This window comes from Panulirus ornatus, chromosome 2 (assembly GCF_036320965.1).
Source record: "Panulirus ornatus isolate Po-2019 chromosome 2, ASM3632096v1, whole genome shotgun sequence".
Lineage (NCBI taxonomy): Eukaryota > Metazoa > Arthropoda > Malacostraca > Decapoda > Palinuridae > Panulirus > Panulirus ornatus.
In genome coordinates, this window is record NC_092225.1 from 27284051 (window position 1) to 27308420 (window position 24370).

The following is a 24370-nucleotide window of genomic DNA, read 5'->3' on the forward strand; positions in this document are numbered from 1 at the left end:
CTGATGACATTATAATGGATGTCAGTATACCAGCTGGTGATTGCATTGATGGTTGGTTATACTGGATGTCAGTATGCTAGCTGGTGATGCATTGATGGTTGGTTATACTGGATGTCAGTATACTAGCTGGTGATGCATTGATGGTTGGTTATACTGGATGTCAGTATACTAGCTGGTGATGCATTGATGGTTGGTTATACTGGATGTCAGTATACTAGCTGGTGATGCATTGGTGGTTGGTTATACTGGATGTCAGTATACTAGCTGGTGATGCATTGATGGTTGGTTATACTAGATGTCAGTATAGTGATGGCAGGTTATTATACTGGAATGTTGTGGGCTGGCTAGAAAGTTTGCTTGCTGTTCCTGTGTTGTAACCACCAGTATATCTCCCCATTGGGTATAAAGTATGTCAATGTGTCTGTGGTATATTGGCTGGGAGTATACTAGGTGGGGGGTATATTCCTTGGTGGGTATATTTGTTGCTTTTGTGTGGGGAGGGAACAGAGTACTAGGTGCCTTTTTCAAAACACTTACATGTTAGCATGTGCAGCAGATCCAAGTATGTGTGTATATTAACGGGTATATCTGGCCCTTGAGTGGTGTATACTGCAGCAGTGGTATACTGCTCTAGGATATACTGCAAGGATAGATGTAATTGGCGGGTATATAGCTGAGTGGGTAGTGGGTAGAAAACGTAAGAAACACACACTCCAAGCTTGCCTTCCCCAGCTGACCACCTGCTTGCCTTCCCTGGCTGACCACCTGCTTGCCTTCCCCAGCTGACCACCTGCTTGCCTTCCCCAGCTGACCACCTGCTTGCCTTCCCTGGCTGACCACCTGCTTGCCTTCCCCAGCTGACCACCTGCTTGCCTTCCCCAGCTGACCACCTGCTTGCCTTCCCCAGCTGACCACCTGCTTGCTTTCCCCAGCTGACCACCTGCTTGCCTTCCCCGGCTGACCACCTGCTTGCCTTCCCCAGCTGACCACCTGCTTGCCTTCCCTGGCTGACCACCTGCTTGCCTTCCCCGGCTGACCACCTGCTTGCCTTCCCTGGCTGACCACCTGCTTGCCTTCCCTGGCTGACCACCTGCTTGCCTTCCTCAGCTGACCACCTGCTTGCCTTCCCCAGCTGACCACCTGCTTGCCTTCCCCGGCTGACCACCTGCTTGCCTTCCCCAGCTGACCACCTGCTTGCCTTCCCCAGCTGACCACCTGCTTGCCTTCCCCAGTTGACCACCTGCTTGCCTTCCCCAGTTGACCACCTGCTTGCCTTCCCCAGTTGACCACCTGCTTGCCTTCCCTGGCTGACCACCTGCTTGCCTTCCCTGGCTGACCACCTGCTTGCCTTCCCTGGCTGACCACCTGCTTGCCTTCCCCAGTTGACCACCTGCTTGCCTTCCCTGGCTGACCACCTGCTTGCCTTCCCTGGCTGACCACCTGCTTGCCTTCCCTGGCTGACCACCTGCTTGCCTTCCCTGGCTGACCACCTGCTTGCCTCCCCTGGCTGACCACCTGCTTGCCTTCCCTGGCTGACCACCTGCTTGCCTTCCCCAGCTGACCACCTGCTTGCCTTCCCCAGCTGACCACCTGCTTGCCTTCCCCGGCTGACCACCTGCTTGCCTTCCCCAGCTGACCACCTGCTTGCCTTCCCCAGCTGACCACCTGCTTGCCTTCCCCAGTTGACCACCTGCTTGCCTTCCCCAGTTGACCACCTGCTTGCCTTCCCCAGTTGACCACCTGCTTGCCTTCCCTGGCTGACCACCTGCTTGCCTTCCCTGGCTGACCACCTGCTTGCCTTCCCTGGCTGACCACCTGCTTGCCTTCCCTGGCTGACCACCCGCTTGCCTTCCCCGGCTGACCACCCGCTTGCCTTCCCCGGCTGACCACCCGCTTGCCTGGCCGCAGGTTTAGAAAATCTTTGAGCTTCCACCACATCTGTCGATTGTGGCAGCAGCAGGAGCAGCGGGGGCCAAAGGCACACCTAGGTATGAGCTGCTGGTGGGTGAAGGAGCCTTTGCTAGATACGGTTTTGGCAGGGTAATCTTCGTGTGTGTGTGTGTGTGTGTGTGTGTGTGTGTGTGTGTGTGTGTGTGTGTGTGTGTGTGCGCTGTCCGATGCGAAGGGTCGTAGCTATGTTTGTTGGGATGGTCTCGGGCAGAGAAACAGCCAGAATGCTATTTTTTTTTCATCTTCTTCTTCTGTGTACCTTCTGTACCGAGAAGGTTTGTCTGTGCCAAAGGTTTTTTTTTCTGTCTTCTTTTTTTTGCTATGTAGCAAATTCGTATTTTGCCCTTGGGCTGTGTGTGTTGGCCGTCCGTGCATACATACATAGTAAGGGAACGCTACTATGTGTGTGCTATCATTGAATAGGGGGGAGGGACGACGTCGTGTGTTTCACGGTTATATAGCGGCTTGAGTAGTGTCAGTATTGGAGTCTGGGGGTGTGTGGGTGAGTTCCGCTAGCCAACTGGCTCTTCTCTCCTCCCCCTCGTCTCTCTCTCTCTCTAGCACACACCCCCCCGGGAATGCCAGCAGAGCAGGAGGGGCCTCTCCGTTTGTCTTGTGGCCAGCGCACTGGATATGCACACGGGGCGTGGCATAGTGTTGACTCTCGCCTCTGTGTTAACCCCCTCTTTGGTCGGCGCGGGACACAAGCTGCTATATTGTATACTGTTCCTTAAATAAACGAGGCAGGAGGAATCTATTTTTTGATTTTCCTTGTTAAAAAAAGTGCCAAGGCTTCCCAGGGGCACGGGTGACCTTGCTACATTAAGTGAGATTTAAAATGGCTTTTGAAGCGGAGATGTTTCTCTTTTTTTTTCTCTCTCTCTCTCTGTAGTCACTACACCGTGAATATCACCAGGAATCTTCGGCGGGAAACAGTACAGAGAACGCTGGCACGGGCGCAGACGCTGTCACATGAGCCAGGTTGAATAGACGTGGAAGACCCGGCCCGTTATGAGGGCCGACCTAACCTCCCAGCGAACACTGGGGAAACAAACCTTGTGCCTCCCAGGACGGTGGAATGGGTTGCTGCTGACGACGCGTCAAGACGAGAGAGAGAGAGAGAGAGAGAGAGAGAGAGAGAGAGAGAGAGAGAGAACCCAGTGATGGTACTCATCCTAACCTAGAATATTGCAGTGTTCTAGCGTCACTCTCCCCCATATACAAGGCTGGCGAATATTTTTATGTCCACCTAGAAGATGCTCAGAGATCTTTACGGGCCCCAGATGAACGTGTTTAAAAGGCTGCCATTTCTTCTATAACTGGAGGGGTTATACCATCTTCTATAACTGGAGGGGTTATACCATCTTCTATAACTGGAGGGGTTATACCATCTTCTATAACTGGAGCAAATCCTAGAAGGCTTGCTCTCCAATTTTATAAACCCTGGGGAAACAGCTTTTCAACTAATGACGCCAGGCGTGGAAGACGGTTTTTGAACACACGACCCCTGCCATTCCAAAGATGCGACACCCACGGGGAAAGAAAAGAGAGAACACCTTAGACACACACACACACACACACACACACGGCCCCGGCACCTCTCAAACACACCGTGGCAGCAGCCATCAGAGACACCGAGGGAGGACGCTCAGTGGAGAGAGAGAGAGAGAGAGAGAGAGAGAGAGAGAGAGAGAGAGAGAGAGAGAGAGAGAGAGAGAGAGAGAGAGAGAGGGGCTTGGAAGAATGAATACCCTGGACTAAGTGTGTACCCCCACCAGCCAGGCTCGGGGGTGTGTGGGGCATGTGGGCCTGCGGACCGAGGCTTACAATGGTGGTAGAATTTGGATTTACAAACACTTCTAGGATCGTATGAATTGTAGGAGGAGGATTAATTGGTCCTCGTTGACTGCTGCAGGTCAGAGTGGGCAGGCCATGATGAAACCATGATCTCCGGCCATGAAATCATGATCTCAGGCCATGAAACCATGATCTCAGGCCATGAAATCATGATCTCAGGCCATGAAACCATGATCTCAGGCCATGAAACCATGATCTCCGGCCATGAAACCATGATCTCCGGCCATGAAACCATGATCTCAGGCCATGAAACCATGATCTCGCGTGAGATTCATGTGTACACATATATATGTTCGGCAAGATTCATGTCGCCCTGTTATTATTACTTAAACCTAGTCTGCTGGGTTCATTATTTTACACAGCAGAACTACCTCACAGATTTTACACAGCTGCTGTCGATAGATAACCTCAAATGGCGTCCTAGCTTCGTCTCTTCGATGTATATCAACTGATTGTTATATTTCTCTCTTGTGTCTCCCCTGATGATGTGATTATCACACGAAAGTGCACTTCGGAACTTTTCGTGTTTCATTTTCCCCGTGGACTCATAGGAATATATATATATATATATATATATATATATATATATATATATATATATATATATATATGTGTGTGTGTGTGTGTGTGTGTGTGTGTGTGTGTGTGTGTGTAACGTATTGACTTACGGCGTTCTTATCTCTCGATAGACCGCTACAGAATTCCTATCTCTGTATAGACTGGGACGGGACTATCTCTCTACATGGACTATTAAGGTTCCTTATCAGTTTGGTCTTGTGGTCAAGAGATCAGAGAGTGTGTGTGTGTGTGTGTGTGATTACCTTCGTCGTCATTCATTTGGAGTAAAGTCTGTTTCAGTGGAGCGTGTGTGATCTCGTTGCTTTTTTCCCCCTCACCTTCATTCATCGCCCCACCTCAAAGATGACGTTCCAATGTGTGTTTACGTTTGGGAAATACAGGAGCTTTGGGAGTGTGGCATCTCACAGATTTTCGTCTCTCTCCTCTTTCAAAGCTCGTAGAATCCAGCCTGCCCTCTCGTATGACGAGGTGGTTAAGTAATGGACTGGCACTTTCTTGAAGCACCGTCGTTAGGAATAACTTACCCATAGATATTTATCATTTCTTGCGTTATGTTCTGGGTCTTGAGTTTATGATGTATATCCTCGCCTCTCTTTTTTACGCGTCGGGTCGAACTCCATTCTTTTGAGCGCCCCCACGGAAAGGCACGATCCCTGTTCGATCACAACCACTCCCCTGTCCTCCTGCTGGTGAGGTCTCCAGGCTCACTCTCGAGGTGGGTGTGGGTGACTCTCGGGGGGTGTGGGTGTTGTCGTAACGGTAAAGCCGAAGCTGTGTTTACACGCCCGCTGCACAGATACAGAGAGATACGGACGATAACGAAGTATATATCAGACGAGGCTCTCAAACACCCTGGGAGTGAGGGAGGAACACCACCACCAGGTACCCAGCGGGGAGAACGGCAGAGTCGTCTGGCTCTGCCTCAGTGTTGTGTGACGCTTAAACGACCACAGGATTTACGTGAATTTCTCCCGTTTGTTTATGAGAAGGGCGGCCCCTGTGTACGCTACGCTCGCACAGAGGGTTGATACACTCGACTCCGACGAAAGCTTCGGCAGGAGGTTCCTCTCCCCCCCCCCCTCTCCCCCTCCTCCTCACGTGACGCGGGCTGGGACGCTTCTCTCGTCAGATACCGTGAGCGTCAGATACCGTGAGCGTCAGATACCGTGAGCGTCAGACAGCGTGAGCGTCAGATACCGTGAGCGTTAGATACCGTGAGCGTCAGTGTGGGAAGAGCTTCCGTGAATATACACGCAGCAGAGGGCCCGCCTGGTGAATAGTAAACAGAAGGATGACGCTTTAAACTGTTTTAGATGACAATAAGACGTGTCCACCCTTGCCAGTGACCGCTACTGGGGTTCCCTCGTGGCCTTAAACTGCTGCCTCGTACCTGGGCAGTTTTTTTTTTTTTACATGGTATTTCTACATGGAAGCTGTGTGGATCCTCGTCCCTTGACTGAGCAACAGTTTAAGGAGAGTTCGCACTTGGTAGAAATGATATATTAAGGGCGTGGAGAAGAGACTCCAGAGAGGCGTGGCACAGTGAGGCAAGGTTAGAGCCAGCCTTCCAAGTTCCCCACCACCACGGAAGAAAGAAGAGTCGCGGGTGACTTGATCACAGCCTATGAATTAAAAAAAGGAAAAATTCATATAAACAGTGAACAGTTTTGCTGAAAGATGTAGATAAGGAATATCATAGTATGGGAATGAACTCAGTGGTAAAACTGTGTGTATATATATGTGTGGGCAACGTACATAATTAACCTGTCGTATGATAATGAAGACAATGTTAGTTTAAGATGAAAGAGAAATGGTTTTACCCTCCCACGAGAGAGTACACAACTCCCTCTCCCTAAAGTACAAATGGGGAAGGAGGTAGTACAAAATTGTACTAGTCAACCCACTGTGCTAATAAAATTGTACTGATGAGACCCCCCCCTGTACTTAATAAACCCCCCCCCTACCACTGTACTAAGACACAGTGTGTGGATAAGGTCAGTATTGGCCTGACCTTAGCTAGGTCTCTGGTCACCAGGACAGTATTGTCCTGACCTTAGCTAGGTTTCTGGTCACACCAGGTCAGTATTGTCCTGACCTTAGCTAGGTTTCTGGTCACCAGGTCAGTATTGTCCTGACCTTAGCTAGGTTTCTGGTCCCCAGGGCAGTATTGTCCTGACCTTAGCTAGGTTTCTGGTCACCAGGTCAGTATTGTCCTGACCTTAGCTAGGTTTCTGGTCACACCAGGGCAGTATTGTCCTGACCTTAGCTAGGTTTCTGGTCACCAGGTCAGTATTGGCCTGACCTTAGCTAGGTCTCTGGTCACCAGGACAGTATTGTCCTGACCTTAGCTAGGTTTCTGGTCCCCAGGGCAGTATTGTCCTGACCTTAGCTAGGTTTCTGGTCACCAGGTCAGTATTGTCCTGACCTTAGCTAGGTTTCTGGTCACACCAGGGCAGTATTGTCCTGACCTTAGCTAGGTTTCTGGTCACCAGGTCAGTATTGTTGACCTTTTAAGAAAAAACCTCTGCTTGGTGATCGTGATTGCGACCCCGATAGATGGTCCTGGTGACTGTATGCTTTCTCCTGATGAAGACAGTATTGTCCTCTTGACCCCCAGATGTGTTGGCCTATGTCGTGGTGACCCATATATTTTTGTCGTGTTGTTATTTTGGTGACTACGTGCTGATGTCTATCTTATCGGTATCAGCTGATGTGGGTGATGACCTTATGACCCTGGTGCTGACCTGGTGACCTTGGCCTTGTAGGATGGTCGTGACCCTGGTGCTGACCTGGTGACCTTGGCCTTGTGGGATGGTCGTGACCCTGGTGCTGACCTGGTGACCTTGGCGTCGTAGGATGGTCGTGACCCTGGTGCTGACCTGGTGACCTTGGCCTTGTAGGATGGTCGTGACCCTGGTGCTGACCTGGTGGCCTTGGCCTTGTAGGATGGTCGTGACCCTGGTGCTGACCTGGTGACCTTGGCCTTGTAGGAGGGTCGTGACCCTGGTGCTGACCTGGTGACCTTGGCCTTGTAGGATGGTCGTGACCCTGGTTTCTGACCTGGTGACCTTGGCCTTGTAGGATGGTCGTGACCCTGGTGCTGACCTGGTGACCTTGGCCTTGTGGGATGGTCGTGACCCTGGTTGCTGACCTGGTGACCTTGGCCTTGTGGGATGGTCGTGACCCTGGTTGCTGACCTGGTGACCTTGGCCTTGTGGGATGGTCGTGACCCTGGTTGCTGACCTGGTGACCTTGGCGTCGTATGACACTTGTGACCCCAGGGACTGTCTTGGTGACCCCTGTCTGTCATCACATTATATGCCAATTACGACTCTCTCTTGCTCGCCTGGCTGAGGTCAGTGTCTTGGTGACCCACATCATACCTCGTTAGTCATGGCTGTGGTGACCTTGGCGTGGTATGGGTGTATGCCTCCCTCCCTCCTTCCCTCCCTCCGCTCCCTCCTTCCCTTCCGCCCTCCCTCCCTCCGCTCCCTCCCTCCCTTCCTCCCTCCTTCCCTCCCTCCCTCCGCTCCCTCCCTCCCTTCCGCCCTCCCTCCGCTCCGCTCCCTCCCTCCCTCGTGAGTCACCGTCGGTAACCGTGGTGGGTAAGGTGTCCTGGTGACTGGGCTACTGTCCAGGTGAAGGTGACAACTGGCCCGGAAACGCTGGCACCAGGCCATGACGCTCATACTGCCCGACACACACACACACACACACACACACACACACACACACACACACACACACACACACACAGTCCCCACACTGCTCCATCCTGCGCTGTCACCAGTCCCCACATCGCTATTTCACACCGGTGCTCATACTGCTGCCCGACGTCCCCGACGTCCCCCCTCAGTCCCCCAACGCTGCTTACCGTCACTAGTCCCCATGCTGTTAGGCCGCCCAGCACGAGTTCCCACGCTCGTAGACCTTGTGCCGCCAGTCCCCCACCCCTACACCGCCAGTTCCCACGCTGCTAGTCCTCTTCATCCAGTTCCCACGCCACGAGTCCCCACACTACTATGCCTGCCCACCCATCACAAAGCCCAGTTCCCACACCACACCACAGTTCCCCTTGTCACTAGTGTTTACACCTCTTGTCCCCACACCACTAACCCCCCCCCCACACTGCTGTTCCCCACACCAATAGTCGTAGCCACACTCCCCACGTCACAGGTTCCCCACCCTACTGTCTTCAGTCACTAGTCCCCACACCAGTATTCGCTACACCAGCAGTCCCCACACCACTTAGTCTATACTCCAGCAGTCCCCACACTACTTAGTCTATACTCCAGCAGTCCCCACACTACTTAGTCTATACTCCAGCAGTCCCCACTCCACTTAGTCTATACTCCAGCAGTCCCCACTCCACTTAGTCTATACTCCAGCAGTCCCCACACCCCTTGTCTCTACTGCAGCAGTCCCCACACCACTAGTCCCCTACACCAGGAGTCCCCACACCACTAGTCCCCTACACCACACCGTCGGCCCTCGAGTAAGCTGTAGCAGCTGCTAGGACTGAGTCCCCACACTGCAGCAGCAGCAGGTGGTGGTGGTGGTGGAGGAAGGGAAGCTGTGATTTAAGCTTTGATCAGTTAGGGATGGACATTCTTCCGCTTACGTCACCAGTTGTTGTGGCCTTCACCAGCAGCCGCGCCGTGGGACGTGTGTACTGTTGTCACCAGCAGCCGCGCCGTGGGACGTGTGTACTGTTGTCACCAGCAGCCGGGTGGGACGTGTGTACTGTTGTCACCACCAGCCGGGCGGGACGTGTGTACTGTTGTCACCAGCAGCCGCGCCGTGGGACGTGTGTACTGTTGTCACCAGCAGCCGGGTGGGACGTGTGTACTGTTGTCACCAGCAGCCGGGCGGGACGTGTGTACTGTTGTCACCAGCAGCCGGGCAGGACGTGTGTACTGTTGTCACCAGCAGCCGGGCGGGACGTCTACTGTTGTCACCAGCAGCCGCGCCGTGGGACGTGTGTACTGTTGTCACCAGCAGCCGGGCGGGACGTGTGTACTGTTGTCACCAGCAGCCGGGCGGGACGTGTGTACTGTTGTCACCAGCAGCCGGGCCGTGGGACGTGTGTACTGTTGTCACCAGCAGCCGCGCCGTGGGACGTGTGTACTGTTGTCACCAGCAGCCGCGCCGTGGGACGTGTGTACTGTTGTCACCAGCAGCCGGGCCGTGGGACGTGTGTACTGTTGTCACCAGCAGCCGCGCCGTGGGACGTGTGTACTGTTGTCACCAGCAGCCGCGCCGTGGGACGTGTGTACTGTTGTCACCAGCAGCCGCGCCGTGGGACGTGTGTACTGTTGTCACCAGCAGCCGGGCGGGACGTGTGTACTGATGTCACCACCAGCCGGGCGGGACGTGTGTACTGTTGTCACACCAGCAGCCGGGTGGGACGTGTGTACTGTTGTCACCAGCAGCCGGGCCGTGGGACGTGTGTACTGTTGTCACCAGCAGCCGGGCCGTGGGACGTGTGTACTGTTGTCACCAGCAGCCTGGTGGGACGTGTGTACTGTTGTCACCAGCAGCCGGGCCGTGGGACGTGTGTACTGTTGTCACCAGCAGCCGGGCGGGACGTGTATACTGTTGTCACCAGCAGCCGGGCGGGACGTGTGTACTGTTGTCACCAGCAGCCGGGTGGGACGTGTGTACTGTTGTCACCAGCAGCCGGGCCGTGGGACGTGTGTACTGTTGTCACCAGCAGCCGGGCCGTGGGACGTGTGTACTGTTGTCACCAGCAGCCGGGCGGGACGTGTGTACTGTTGTCACCAGCAGCCGGGTGGGACGTGTGTACTGTTGTCACCAGCAGCCGGGCCGTGGGACGTGTGTACTGTTGTCACCAGCAGCCGGGTGGGACGTGTGTACTGTTGTCACCAGCAGCCGGGCCGTGGGACGTGTGTACTGTTGTCACCAGCAGCCGGGCCGTGGGACGTGTGTACTGTTGTCACCAGCAGCCGGGCCGTGGGACGTGTGTACTGTTGTCACCAGCAGCCGGGCCGTGGGACGTGTGTACTGTTGTCACCAGCAGCCTGGTGGGACGTGTGTACTGTTGTCACCAGCAGCCGGGCCGTGGGACGTGTGTACTGTTGTCACCAGCCAAGCGGACTGGACGTTTGCCTGAGTCACCAACCGGATGTCACCGCCCGGGCAGGAAGCGTGTTGGTCGTCACCAAGCGGGACGTCTACCTGCTGGGTCACTGGCTGGCTGGGTGGGACACGTGTCACCAGCCTGTGGTGACACCTGTTGATCACGCGCTGCGCAGAACACCTGTTGGTCGTCTGCCAGACCGGGGGGCCTTGGTTGGTCACCAGCCAGGTGGAGCATCTGTTCACCAGCTGGACGGAACACCACTTAAGTGAAGGCGGGCCAAACACCTCTTTTGGTCACCAGCTGAGAGGTGACATCTGTCGGTCTAGCTTTGAGGGACATCTGTTGTTGGTCACCAGCCAGGCTAGACATGTGTTGGGCAGGGCGGGTCATGTCAGTCACCAGCCGGACGTCCCGGGACATGTTAGTCACCACCCGGACGTGACATCTGTTGGTCACCAGCCGAGCGAGATATCTATTAGTCACCAATCAGGTAGGACACCTGTTGGTCACACAGCTGCTTCACCAGTCGAGTTGGACACCTGTTGGGCACACAGCTGCCTCACCAGCTAAGTAGGACACTTGTTGGTCGCACAGCTGCTTCACTAGCCGAGTAGGACACCTGTTGGACACACAGCTGCCTCACCAGCAGAGTAGGACACCTGTTAGACACACAGCTGCTTTACCAGCCCACTAAGACACCTGTTGGTCACACAGCTGCTTCACCAGCCGAGTAGGACACCTGTTAGACACACAGCTGCCTCATCGGCTGAGTAGGACACCTGTTAGACACACAGCTGCCTCACCAGCCAAGTAGGACACCTGTTGGTCACACAGCTGCCTCACCAGCCGAGTAGGACACCTGTTAGACACACAGCTGCCTCACCAGCCAAGTAGGACACCTGTTGGTCACACAGCTGCCTCACCAGCTAAGTAGGACACCTGTTGGTCACACAGCTGCCTCACCAGCCGAGTAGGACACCTGTTGGACACAGCTGCCTCACCAGCTAAGTAGGACACCTGTTGGTCGCACAGCTGTCTCACCAGCCAAGTAGGACACCTGTTGGTCACACAGCTGCCTCACCAGCTAAGTAGGACACCTGTTGGTCGCACAGCTGTCTCACCAGCCAAGTAGGACACCTGTTGGTCACACAGCTGCCTCACCAGCTAAGTAGGACACCTGTTGGTCACACAGCTGCCTCACCAGCTAAGTAGGACACCTGTTGGTCACACAGCTGCCTCACCAGCCGAGTAGGACACCTGTTGGACACAGCTGCCTCACCAGCTAAGTAGGACACCTGTTGGTCACACAGCTGCCTCACCAGCCAAGTAGGACACCTGTTGGTCACACAGCTGCCTCACCAGCCGAGTAGGACACCTGTTGGACACACAGCTGCCTCACCAGCCGAGTAGGACACCTGTTGGTCACACAGCTGCCTCACCGGCTGAGTAGGACACCTGTTGGACACATAGCTGCCTCACCGACCAGGCGGAACGTCTGCTTTCGGTCAGACAGATTTGGAAACCCGTCACTGTGATGACGTCATGAAGGTTTCTTGTGGTTGGCGGTGGAATCAGCGGTGGCGTCACTCATGACGTCATGAAGGTTTCTTGTGATTGGCGGTGGAATCAGCGGTGGCGTCACTCATGACGTCATGGATGACGGCATAGGATCTGAGTAAGCGCTGCGGGTTCCCTTCTAGGAAGACTGAGTAATGAGAAAATTGAGCTTTTACTGGAAAATGTGCCAGTATATGATATTTATTGTACATTAAATTATTTATTTTTATCATTTGAACTGATTTATAGAGGTTTAAAGTGATTGTCATACGTGTTTCTGGGTGAGGAGATGGTGGGTGAATGGTGCGTTTGAGTTTTGTGTGTGGGGGGTGCTGCAGGCTGGCGAGTGTGTGGGAGGAGGGTAGTATAAGTGTTGGTGGCGGTGCCCGGCCGCGCCACCTTCACTACTATACCACCACCGGCAGCAGCAGCAGTACTCCTCCTCTCACTCCTGGCCACACAGCAGCACCGGAGGAGTATTGTCGTCCAGGGGGCACCAACCAACAGTCGTCCACTGTCCTCCTCTCGCGTGCTCCTTCCCTCTGCTCGGGTCCCCGAACTCTCTCGTACCAGCATCTGCCTGCGTGTGGACGCGTGACAAGTGCCATCCCCCCCCCTTCCTGATATTTTGCTGCTGATGGTGGCTCTTGAGGGAGGCGACGCCCACTGTGATCTCAGCCTCGTCCTCCTCCTGCGGCGTCCCTTGTCCTCCTGGCTAACGGCGTGGGAGTCGAACTCAATCGAGTCTTGGGAGCAGAAACGCAAGATTTTGGCTCACACGGTGTTTAGCCCGTCTCTCCTCCGAAGACAAAAGTAATTGAATTCGTCTTGAGTGTGTGTGTGTGTCTGTGTCTGTCTGTTATTGTGTAATTTTGTGTCTTTAAGGACGTGATTCTGTGATTTTGTCTGTTGGTAATCCTGTACGAGCACACTGATTTTGGTTGGTAATGCGCGTTATGACTCTGTAAACTAGGGTATTTATGCCGATAAGGCTGGTGATGTAATATTGATAACGTTGGGTGTTTTATCTTACTGATGGCATCGGTCGCTACTGCTCAAGTTTTGTGTTGCCTTCAGTGTAGGTGTCGGGGGGGAATATGTGACAAGTGCTCCTGAGAGTGGAGATGTGGACCATCTGCAGTGTTGATAGTACTACTACTTGACAGTGTAGATTAAGCGCTACTGACTGTGGTGAGTGCTGGTGACTGCTGATGTTGCTGATACCAGTGTGTGTGCTGGTGATTTAACTGGTGTTGCTGATACCAGTGTTTGCTAAGGACTGCACTTGTTACTGACAGTGTGATATGACCTGGTGATGATTATACTGGTGATGGAAAGTGGTTGCTGCTAATTGTATTGTTGATACTGACGGTGTAAAGTGGTTCTTGTGGACTGTGTTAGTCCTCTGGCAGTATAACTGATATTAGTGACTAGTGGGTTTAAATGGCACTCTTGACTATTGTTCCTGATGATCGTTAGTGCTGTTGAACGTATAGTGCTTGTGCCTGTATTGGTGCTTCTTAAAGTAGTAGTTACTCATGATGTTGTGTAGCTTGTTCTGGTGACTGGACTTTATGTTGCTCTGTAGCTGTGCTTTGTGACTGCATTGATAGTGTATGTGGCGCTGATGACTGGGTCAACAGACAGTGTAGGTGGTGCTGGTTACAATATTAGTGCCTCTTGACTGTTTAGGCTAGCTAGATCTGTTGACTTTGGTACTATGGCTGTGTAGTATGCACCTGCCTTAGTGCAGCATTATATAGTAGGTGCATAGTGACGTGGGCTGTGAACAGTGCATGGAAGTTACTGGTGCTGTTGAGAGTAGCTGGAATGTTGTTGCCAATATCGGTCGGTGGTGGTGAGTGCAGCGGTGCCACTGACAGTGTAGGTAGAGTGCTGGTGGCTCTGCTGGTGTTTTTTACCACATGATTGGTGCCTAGGAGTTTTTGGTGCCATTATAGGTAATGAACTCTGTTCCCCAAGAAACTGTGCTAGCATCTCTAATCTTCCTTATTTTGTTATCTGAAAGAGATGCAAACTTAGACCACAGCTTCCCTTCTTTTGCAGAAGATGATATCAGAATTAGTATGAAAAACTACAGTTAGACAGGTTTGCTCTTGGCTTGTTATAATGTCATCCTTTTTTCTTTTAATGAGAAGTTTCAGCTTCTCTGTTGTGGGGGAAGTGAAGGAATGAGACAGTACAGGATATACTGGACATAAGCAAACACATATATATCATGAATGAACATCTTAGGAGATCTTTGTGAGTAATAATGTGTGATTAGCTTACCTTAAATGAACATATCAAAGCAAAAGTCACCGCTTTCCCAAAGCTGATAGGCTGGTTTTTGTGAAACTTTGAAGAAAAAGAAGTGGGTGCTCTTTATGACACTCATTGTATTCCCAAATGGAAAACTATTGTTTGTTAACAGCATCTTTTGGGATGAGCATGATTACAGAGTTAGAATTTATGTAGCAATCTTTCAAAATCCACATTGACACTTAGAAACCAGAACAACTGGGAGTGACTGAAAGTATTGAGGCATGGAAAGCATGATTCCCAGTTTGCATCCAGAAATACTTCCCTGTTGTTATGACAGGCACTGATGACTTTATGATGCTACCAGGGAAATTGAAAGGTGCAGTCAGTAAAATAAAAAATGTGAAAATGTAAACATCTCAAATTGAATTGTTTTATACATTTTTTATGATTTCAGTCATTAGAAACACTGTGGAGCAATGGTCTCCTCAGTGATGAAACTAAAAAATGGCCTGGATAAGTATTTAAAAAGTGGACCAGACCAACTAAGATGTGGTAATTATGTAGGCATATGGGCTAGGGCTTCCAGTTGCCTGAATGAATGTAGGAGCAGTATGAGAGCTCAGTCTCAGACTGAGTTGTGTGGTAGATGTCTGAGCAATTGCATGATGGACATGAGGCAAAATGTTACAGAGCAATAGCTGTTGCAAAGTCTATGTGTATTGCATCAGCACTTTCTCTTCTTTTATGTCTCAACAGTTTTATTATGGAATTTGAACAGTTGAAAAAGGAATGATTTCTCCTTGATCATGTTGTCCTTTTTTATTTATTTTTTTTTTATTTTGCTTTGTCGCTGTCTCCCACGTTTGCGAGGTAGCGCAAGGAAACAGACGAAAGAAATGGCCCAACCATTGGATTTTTTCTAAAGATGTAAAAATCATTTCATATCTTTAAAAAGATTTATTTCCAAGAGTCTCGTCCTAAAGCAGAATGCATAGGCCCTTTTAAAGTCCTGTGATGTAATGAAATTATCCAAGTGTAACATAAGAGGATTAATGTGAAGGAAAAAATATTTTTGGATTGCTTATCAGCTAAGGCATATTTTGGCTCACTTAAAAGTGATTTACAGTGTGTGTGTGTGTGTGTGTGTGTGTGTGTGTGTGTGTGTTTTTGCTTCTTATCATGTTTCTTGAAGATTTGTGTTTTCCAAAATTATATATGATTATTAATTTAGTTGGTTTTATTTCAGTGTGTGTAATGGTACGTGATGGTGGGCACGGAGCCTAGTTGCCATTGGTGTGGCCGGCGTGGTGTTGGAGACGGGGAGGAGGCCAGCCGGCACCATGGAGGCCCTCACCACCACCACCACCACCACTACCACCCTTGTCGCACCAGGCAGGGTGACCTCACCTCCAGTACCTTCCTCACTACCTCCCACTGCCTGTCCTGTGCCATCGCCTGAAGAGTTTGCTACTGTACATGGAGGCACAGCTGTTGCCAGACGGCCGCTGCCTCCCCATGCTGCCTCTGCTAGGAAGCATCGGCCTAACCACCAGCGCAACCTTTCCCTTGACTTCAGGTAAGACCATTTTATGACCTCTTTAATGATTAAAACAGATATGTTGCGGATTCCAAGTGACATCCAGTATAGGTGTCACAGATTAGGAAAGACATATAGAATTGGCTTGAATATTTATCATTCAGTTTTACACATAAGTTTTTTAAGTTCAAATAAGTTTCTGTTGTGAATATTCCCTTGAGTTTCTGATGGCTGTAGGCAGTATGAAATAATTTTGGGCCATGGAGGTTTACTGGACCTGTTGTTTAATATGTTGTATTTCGTGCAGACTTCCATGCCTGTTGTACCACAAGGGCTTTGTCGTTCTTAATGCAGGATAGGACCCATGCCTTTCAAGATTTTATGATTGTAGATGGATAAATCTTTCGCTTTGTCTCTCTAGAGAATATGAGCCATAGTGTTTTCACACCTCTTCTTATACATACATTAGTAAATTATATTCACTGTTAATGGGCCCTGCTATCGTATGACATGCAATACAATTATTATCCAAAGAATTCTTATTGTTTTATAGGGTACTTTCAGTCCACTGTAGACTGATTTATGATTAGCATTCCAGGTAGTGTCTAACAACACATTTTCAAACTTGCTAATTACAGGTACATAGACCAAAGAGCTCAAAACCTTTCGTTCTTGGTATATCATGTGAACATGTAAACAGGATTATGGAAAAGAAATTGATGCATGACTCACATTGATTATTAGACAATACAGTATTAGGGTCACTTTCCATATCCGTCACCAGCACACTACTTAACCATAGCTGTTCTACTTCTTTCTACTTCTTTCATTGCTTCCTTTCTTCCCTTCTGTTAATTACTGATACTGTATTATAAAGAGTAAGTATTATGTACTTGATATTACATATGCCCATAACACTCCAGAAGTAAGAGTCTGTATTTCCATTTGATAACACTTTGGTCTCTCATGAAAGTTAGAAACATGCCAACACCTTATCATAATTCAAACCCTCAATATTCCATGTGAGATGAGTCATAATGCTTACCCATAAGGGTCTGATTATTCTTGTTGTTTACTTTGTAACCGGCTCAGAGGAGATCCTTTTACAGACTGCACAAAGCAGCTGCATAGGGTAAACAAAGCGCTTTCATATTGTATCATGCTGTTATGTTGGAGAGAGTGCTTTGATAAAGTCCCCATGAAGATTTTGGTTCACATTGAGAAGAATGGTGGGGTATAATAAGACTTTGACACAAAGAAAAGCTTGATGATAATCAGGATAAGGCACAGTGTTTTAGTTCAGTAAAAGGAGTTTGCAGAAAAAAAAAATGTGTCTTAGAAATTGTGGATGCTTGCAGTATTTGGAAGAAATGAATGAATTACTCTGTAGCTAGTTGTGTGAGTTGTGGAAGATGTTATATGCCTTTCTACTGTTTTACACAAGAGATGGTATACATTACATGCTATGATACACAAGGAATGTTATACACTAGGTAGTTTAGGTAGGGAAGGGCCAGATGCATGAAGTGTACCAGGTCATGAATTTCACTTTCAATGTGTTTTGCCATTGATATGTTTCGTCATAGATTACTCATGATTTTCAGGTCTATGGGCATTGTGTTGCCCCCTCTGCCAGCCTTAACATACAGTGGATCCCATCAGAGGAACCGTAGTTTGGACTCTGTCTTACAGAAGATTCCTGAGGTAGAGGGTGGAGACACACCCCAGCATCCTCCTGCCAGCAACCCACTTCTCAAGCCCAGTCTTTCCTTTACCTTTTCTGATGCTCCAAGTTTTAAGCTGCGGAGTGATCCGTGTCGTGCCAGAGCCTTGGTGACTTCCTCAACTGTGGGCCACCCTGTTGTAGTGAAGCGAGAGAAGGACAGATACGACCAGTCCAGCCTTGGCTCTGACGACTCTGGTATCTGCAGCTCAGTGGGGGACAACACGAGGGAATCCAGTTCAGAGAGAGCACGCAGTGCTGACTGTCTGGATGTCGTGTGTTTCAGCTCAGATTGTGAAGTGAAAAGTGTTTACTCAGAAACTTTAGATAGTGAAATGAACATGGAGGAACCAGAGGTTGACTTAGTGAGTGAAGGGGGGGACCCTGGGGATCAGACTCTTGTTGAGGATGCCGGTGATATTTCTCCTAGTGATACAACTGTGACAGAGAGTATAGATTCTCCTCTAGAGACCAGTCTTGTGGATCATCCTACTCATTCTTCTCTCAAAGATTTGTTTGATGAAACACAAGCAGTCAGTGAAGTGCATGCATGTTCCCCAGAACCTAAGGAACTTGATAATGAGATCAGAATGGAAGTGGTTAGTACTAAGTGTAGTGAAGTAAGTGGTGAGTTGAGTAAAACCAGTAACAGTAGTGGTGCAAGCTCTTCTGTGATCAACACCAGAAGTGGTGCCAGTCATGTTGTAAGTACTGGTACTGTTTGTGTAGGTGCTGTTCCAGGCAGCATCAGTAGTGGTGCCAGTGCCTCTGGAAGTAGCAACAGTAGTGGTGCCAATTCTCTTACAAGCTCATGCACCAATAGTGCCAGTGCTTGTCCAAAAACTAGATTGGATGAGAAGCAATCATTACTTTTAAGATTATTCGAGAGCAAGATGTTTGATATGTCCATGGCAGTGTCTTACCTGTACAAATGCAAGGAACCAGGTGTACAGCAATATATTGGCAACCGTCTGTTCAGTATGCCTCCCAGTGAGGCTCACTTCTTTCTACCCCAGCTGGTCAACATGTATGTGCAGACTTATGAGGTGGCTGAGGTGCTACACCCATTTTTGGTTCACTTGTGTCGCCATGACATCACTTTTGCCCTCCAGTGTGCCTGGCTGCTAGAAGCCTTTTCTACAGATACTTCACACCAGAGGAAAAAGTCTCATGGTACCAAGTTAAAAAACCTCATTCTGTCAGATGAATTAAGGTGAGTAAATATTGGTAATAGAGACTCAGTCTCGCGCATACGTTTTTTATGATTTCATTTATTATGGATATTTATGTATTTATATATATATATGATAGTAAAAGTCTTACATATAATCTCTGATTTATCTCTGGAGTTGCAACATTACTGAAATTTAAAAGATATATGTGGATTTATTGTGAAGGAAATCATGTTTTTGTATGTTGTGACTATGTTAGAGAATTATGTAAGCCTTGCTTTCCCAGAAGAAATCTTGTGGATAGTAGTTTTTAGTAGGACTTTAGGGATATAGATGAACCATCTACCAATCACCTCACAGTACTGCAGTGCTTAGCCAGTGTAGGGCAGCCATCCAGGGCACCCTCACCTCACTGTTTCTGTAGCCCTCTGTGCCTGTACTAACAACCAGTAGTTATTCATATCTTATCCAGGCAATAGATAACATCACTTTGAATTGTAAACTTATTATCCTACACAAATCTTTCCATCTATATGTATATATATTTTTTTTTGTACATGCTCGCCAATTTTCTGCGAGAGGAAGGTAGTGTCGAAGAACAGATTACTGAGCCCTAGAGAGAAAAATTCTCACTTGGCTCCTTGCTCTGTTCTTTCTTTAGGAAAGTATACAGGAAGGGAGGATTTCCAGCCACCTGCTTCCTTTCTTCTTGATATGTGGGCAGTATTTCTTTTCCCTATCCCTCTATATATATATGTATATATGTCATACTATTCGCCATTTTCCGCCTCAGCGAGGTAGCGTTAAGAACAGAGGACTGGGCCTCTGAGGAAACATCCTCTCCCAGCCCCCTTCCATATATATATATATATATATATATATATATATATATATATATATATATATATATATATATATATATATATATGTATGTATGTATATTGACACATGACCGTCGTTTCCCATGTTAGGGAGGTAGTGCCAGGAATAGGTGAAGAAAGGCCACATCTCACATCCATTTTCAGGTTGTCATATGTAATGCACTGAAACCACAGCTCCTTATCCATGTCTAGGCCTCAAAGGACTTTCTGTGGTTTACCCTGGTTCAGTCCATTGCCCTGGTTCAATCCATTGACATGTCGACCCTAGTATACCATATCGCTCCACTTCACTCTATCCTTTGCACACCTTTCACCCTCCTGCATGTTCAGGCCCTGATCACTTAAAGTCTTTTTCACTCCATTCTTCCATCTCCAATTTGGTCTCTCCATTCTCCTTGTTCCTTCCACATATATTCTTTTCGTCAGCCTTTTGTCAGCACACAATCTTCTGCTCTCTCAACCTCACTCATTTTATTACTGCTCATCTCTCTTGCCATGTTATTACTTACTCGATCTTCATCATAAGCCCAAACTGTATCAGCACATCTAAGTCAGTTTTCTTGGTCAGACTGCATGTGTGACCACACCTGTCTTTGACAGTTATTCCTTATACTATCAGTTCATCTCACACAGCATGTTTTCCTTTGATATTACATTTAACCACACCGCCTGCCTCCTTTTCTTTGCGTTCAAAGCACAAGACTGTTCTGCACTGTTGGGATTGCATCATCACCAGATGTCCACCTTTGCCCCTACAAACTGACCTCTACTTTCATGTATCCATTTTTACCCATACTGACACTGACCTCACCTTGCATGTGATCTTCGTCCCGTTTCCTTCATAATTAATTTGCTTAGGGTGCCTTAAAGTGTCAGTTTTCTGGTACAATTTCCTTAACACATAGAAAGGTATTTGATAGATTGGGCAGTAAAATTCCTTGAAGATTATACCAAACAGATGAAAATTATGATTTACATAAAAATGTAGGAAAATGAGAATACTTTTTCCCAAAAAAACAGTACATGAAGTCACTTAACTAAGTGGACAACTAGAATGAGTATTTATTATAAAGAAAAAGAATCTGAGTCCTAATGTGCAGTATATTTTTCAGTATCTTGCATTAAAAGTGAAGCACCTTGGAAGGGTAACAGATATCTGGTGAAGAATAAAAGTTGTTATTTTGCCATTGTTTTTATTTTCTAACCTCTACTTCGGTGTAAATTATGATATTGATTATACAAAATCTAAAGTTGTATGTTATGAAAGACTATACCTAAATTTGATGGAAAGTAAGGCTCCTCCCCTATATTAAAAACTTATGCTTGCAGTCAAGTATCAAATCTCACATCAGTCAAATGGTGTCTAAATCAAGGAGGTTTTGGCCGTGGATATTCCCAGCCTTGCACTGTTTGCATAGAGGTATTGATGCAGCTGAATTAGAAGATAGAAGTAGGTCAGTTATTTCCACCTCATCATAATCATTCACCGACGTACTTAGACTAGCCTTCACTCTCAGACAGTGCCAAAATGAATTGCATTAGTTGCAGCTCTCTTCCTCTTGCTGCTCATAATTGCATTAGGAAATATGATGCATTTTAGAAATCATAAATATGAACATGAAAGCAATGTTTTGTAGCTAATATTTATAACCTTTAGTCTATACCATCATAGAAGGAAAAATAATGCATAATAGTAACATATTAGTTCATGATTAGCTGAAAAGTTAATAACATCACATTCAAACCACGAGTTAAAGAACTATTACAGGTAAATGGCGAGTCACCCACACATCTCATGTTAATAGAAAGCAGTTCTCTAAAACATTTGGCTTATATAGCACATGCATATAAGAGGCCATAAAACATGCATATGAATATCACAGGATAGTATAGCAACTGTAACTTCTTTTCAAATGAATATCAAAGCTCATACATTGTATACTGAACAGGGATTCTGAATAAAGAAAAATTATTTTAGATACTATCCAAAGATGTGTATAATCGTATTAGCAGCTAAATACATAGTTTAGCATATAATAGTATACTAGTGATACTATAGTCAAAGCACAAGAGTTGAAAAGCTATGAGCGTCAAATGGTGACTTATTCTCTGTCTGATCTGTCTGCTGATTGCAGGTTTAATTACTGAGTTGCCTGCAAATAGAAATCCGTGCTCAAACATTGTACATGGACTGATCGAGGAAATGAGTGCAAAAATTGTAAATATTGAGACGTGCACACATATTCATACATATTCATGCTTGCCTTCATCCATTCCTGGTGGTACCCTGCCCCACAGGAAACAGCATTACAACACCCTGCTTCAGCAAGGTAATGCCAGGAAAACAGACAAAAGAGGCCACATTCGTTCAGTCTCTATCTGTCATGTGTATGCACTGAAACGACATCTCCCTATCCACATCCAGGCCCCACAAACCTTTCCATGGTTTACCAGACTTTTTTTTTTCATACATATTCACCATTTCCCGCGTGAGCAAGATAGTGTTAAGAACAGAGGCTGAGCCTTAGAAGGAATATCCTCACTTGGCACCCTTCTCTGTTCCTTTTAGAAAATTAGAAATGGGATGAGAGGATTTCCAGCCCCATGCTCCTTCCCCTTTTAGTCGCCTTCTATGACACGCTGGGAATACGTGGGAAGTATTCTTTCTCCCCTATTCCCTAGCCAGAGCCAGGTACCCATTTTATCAACCAACTCATATGGGTAGATGAACAGCTTGGTTGACTGTGGACCAGCTGCTGCAACCAGGATTTGAACCCACGTGCTTGACCCTGGGCAGCCCGTGAATGCATGATAGAAACGTTAACCATTATACCACAGAGTCCATGTCTATATCCGTATCTCTGTTTCCTGTTCCCTTCAGGAACTATCCCAAGGGGGTGGCCATGGCAATAGAGTCTCTAAAACTGATGAACTCCATTGTCTCTTCTTAGCCTTTAGTGCTTCACCCTGAACAGGTCACTTGTGATAGAGGGCATCTATAGCAGTGTTTTCAGAGGCTCCTAACTATTGTTCTTGCGGACTGTTACTGCATAATGTGCCCACCAAATGTTCCTGCTGAATGTTCTAACCTGCTACTTCTGTCTTATGTAAAGAAGAGAAATTTCAGCAAACAAGTCCTGAAATGATGAACAGCATGTCGGTATCTTACTACATAGTCTGTGCATGAAAAGAAATAGAAAATAAAGAAAACAACAAATATCTAGGAATTATTATGGATGACAAAACTTGCAGTAAAGAAGCATATCAATAAGGTAGCACTGTCAAGTCAAATAATGGGTGGTATGAAAAGATTATGAGAACCTTCAAAGAGAGAAAAAGCTAATGATGAATTTAGTTACATTGTATGGTCACCAGTCAAACAAATGGGGATAGGTAAGTTAGAGAGAATTCTGCTGCATTACATGGTCACTAGTCAAACAAATGGATAATGATAGTTGATGACAATTCTGCTGCATTGCATTGTTACCAGTCAAATGAATGAAAATGAATAAGTTATAGAGAACTGAGAAACATTTCACAAGGAAAGTTGATGGTCTGGAACTTATTGACTGTCATAAGTGGTTGAAGAAATGTATCTTTTACAGTCAAGCAAGAAGAGAAAGTTACTTGATAACTTATGCATGACTGCAAATTGAGAGCATCAAGAGCATTGTATTAGATGTAAAAGCATCAAAGCAAGAAAGCTGTGGAATTAAATAAGCAGTTATACTTGGGAAACAGAGTGAAAACATAGATTTTGCAAAGTCCTATCAAGTGAGAGAAGAAAAAGTACTAAATTGTGTTATAGATGTGGGTGGAGAAAGACTGGAAGAGTTGACAGAATTTAAGTATTTGGAAGCTGTCTTGGGTAAGTTTGGTGATATGGAAAGTGATATAGAGAAGAGGGTTGTACAGGGCAGAAGAGTTACTGGTTTCCACAATAGAAGGATAAAGGGAATAGGTGCAAGTATGGAAGTGAAGATAGGATTAAGGGACAGTATAGTCCTCTCGACACCTAACCTATATAACAGCTGAAAAATGGACACTGTTTGAGTCGGAGAAGTCAGGGGTACAGGCTGTAGAAGTAAGTTATTTGAGAGGAATATGTGGTATGACAAGATGGAATGAAGAAAGTAATGAGGGGATGTATGTTAGATATGGTATGGCAGGGAATGCAAAGGGAATTAATTGTGGATGGCTAGAGTGGGTGACATACAGTACCTTAAGGTGGTTTGGACTTGTGGAAAGAATGCAAGACAGGGAGCTTACAAGGAGAACGTATGATAGGATGAAAAGACTGTGAGCTTACAAGGAGAATGTATGATAGAATGATTAAAGGTGTTGTTGTGAGAAGAGGACCACCTGTGACAAAGGGAAATGGAGTGGAAGAGTACTGGAGGGAGAGCAATGGGAGAAGATTGCATGGAATGGTGTATTCAAGGGATGCATGTAAAAACAGGGGTAAATGGAGAGACTTTTCCATGGCCACCCCCTTGACAGGAGTTCCCAGAGAGAATGGGTATCAGAGATATAGTTAGACAGATTTTACCTAGGACGATACAGTTTATATCAACTGGGACTTGGATAATGTTTTTAAGAAAATTTGCACTGTATGTTCGATATCATTAACCTCTTTGCCTAATTTAATATAAAAAACCTGTAATTAGTATGCAACAAAGATATGACCAAAACCATGTGCTTTTGTGTTCGCTAATACATGTTCTTTCGCCTGCAAAACAATGTGAA

At 47.4% G+C, this 24370-nt stretch overlaps 1 protein-coding gene across 5 annotated transcripts in view; it reads left to right on the forward strand.

The window, feature by feature from the left end:
* fwd (phosphatidylinositol 4-kinase beta fwd) overlaps positions 1 to 24370 on the forward strand; it is a 93533-nt gene that overhangs the window by 52294 nt on the left and 16869 nt on the right. For 3 of the 5 annotated variants that reach the window (XM_071672706.1, XM_071672707.1, XM_071672705.1), the window contains 2 exons: positions 15558 to 15887; positions 17453 to 18784. In XM_071672706.1, coding sequence (XP_071528807.1) covers positions 15652 to 15887; positions 17453 to 18784 — 1568 coding nt within the window. In that variant the 5' untranslated portion in view covers positions 15558 to 15651. Of the gene's footprint in view, positions 1 to 12323; positions 12860 to 13096; positions 13238 to 15557; positions 15888 to 17452; positions 18785 to 24370 lie in introns of those variants that run through there. The other 2 variants (XM_071672708.1, XM_071672709.1) reach the window with 2 other exon arrangements.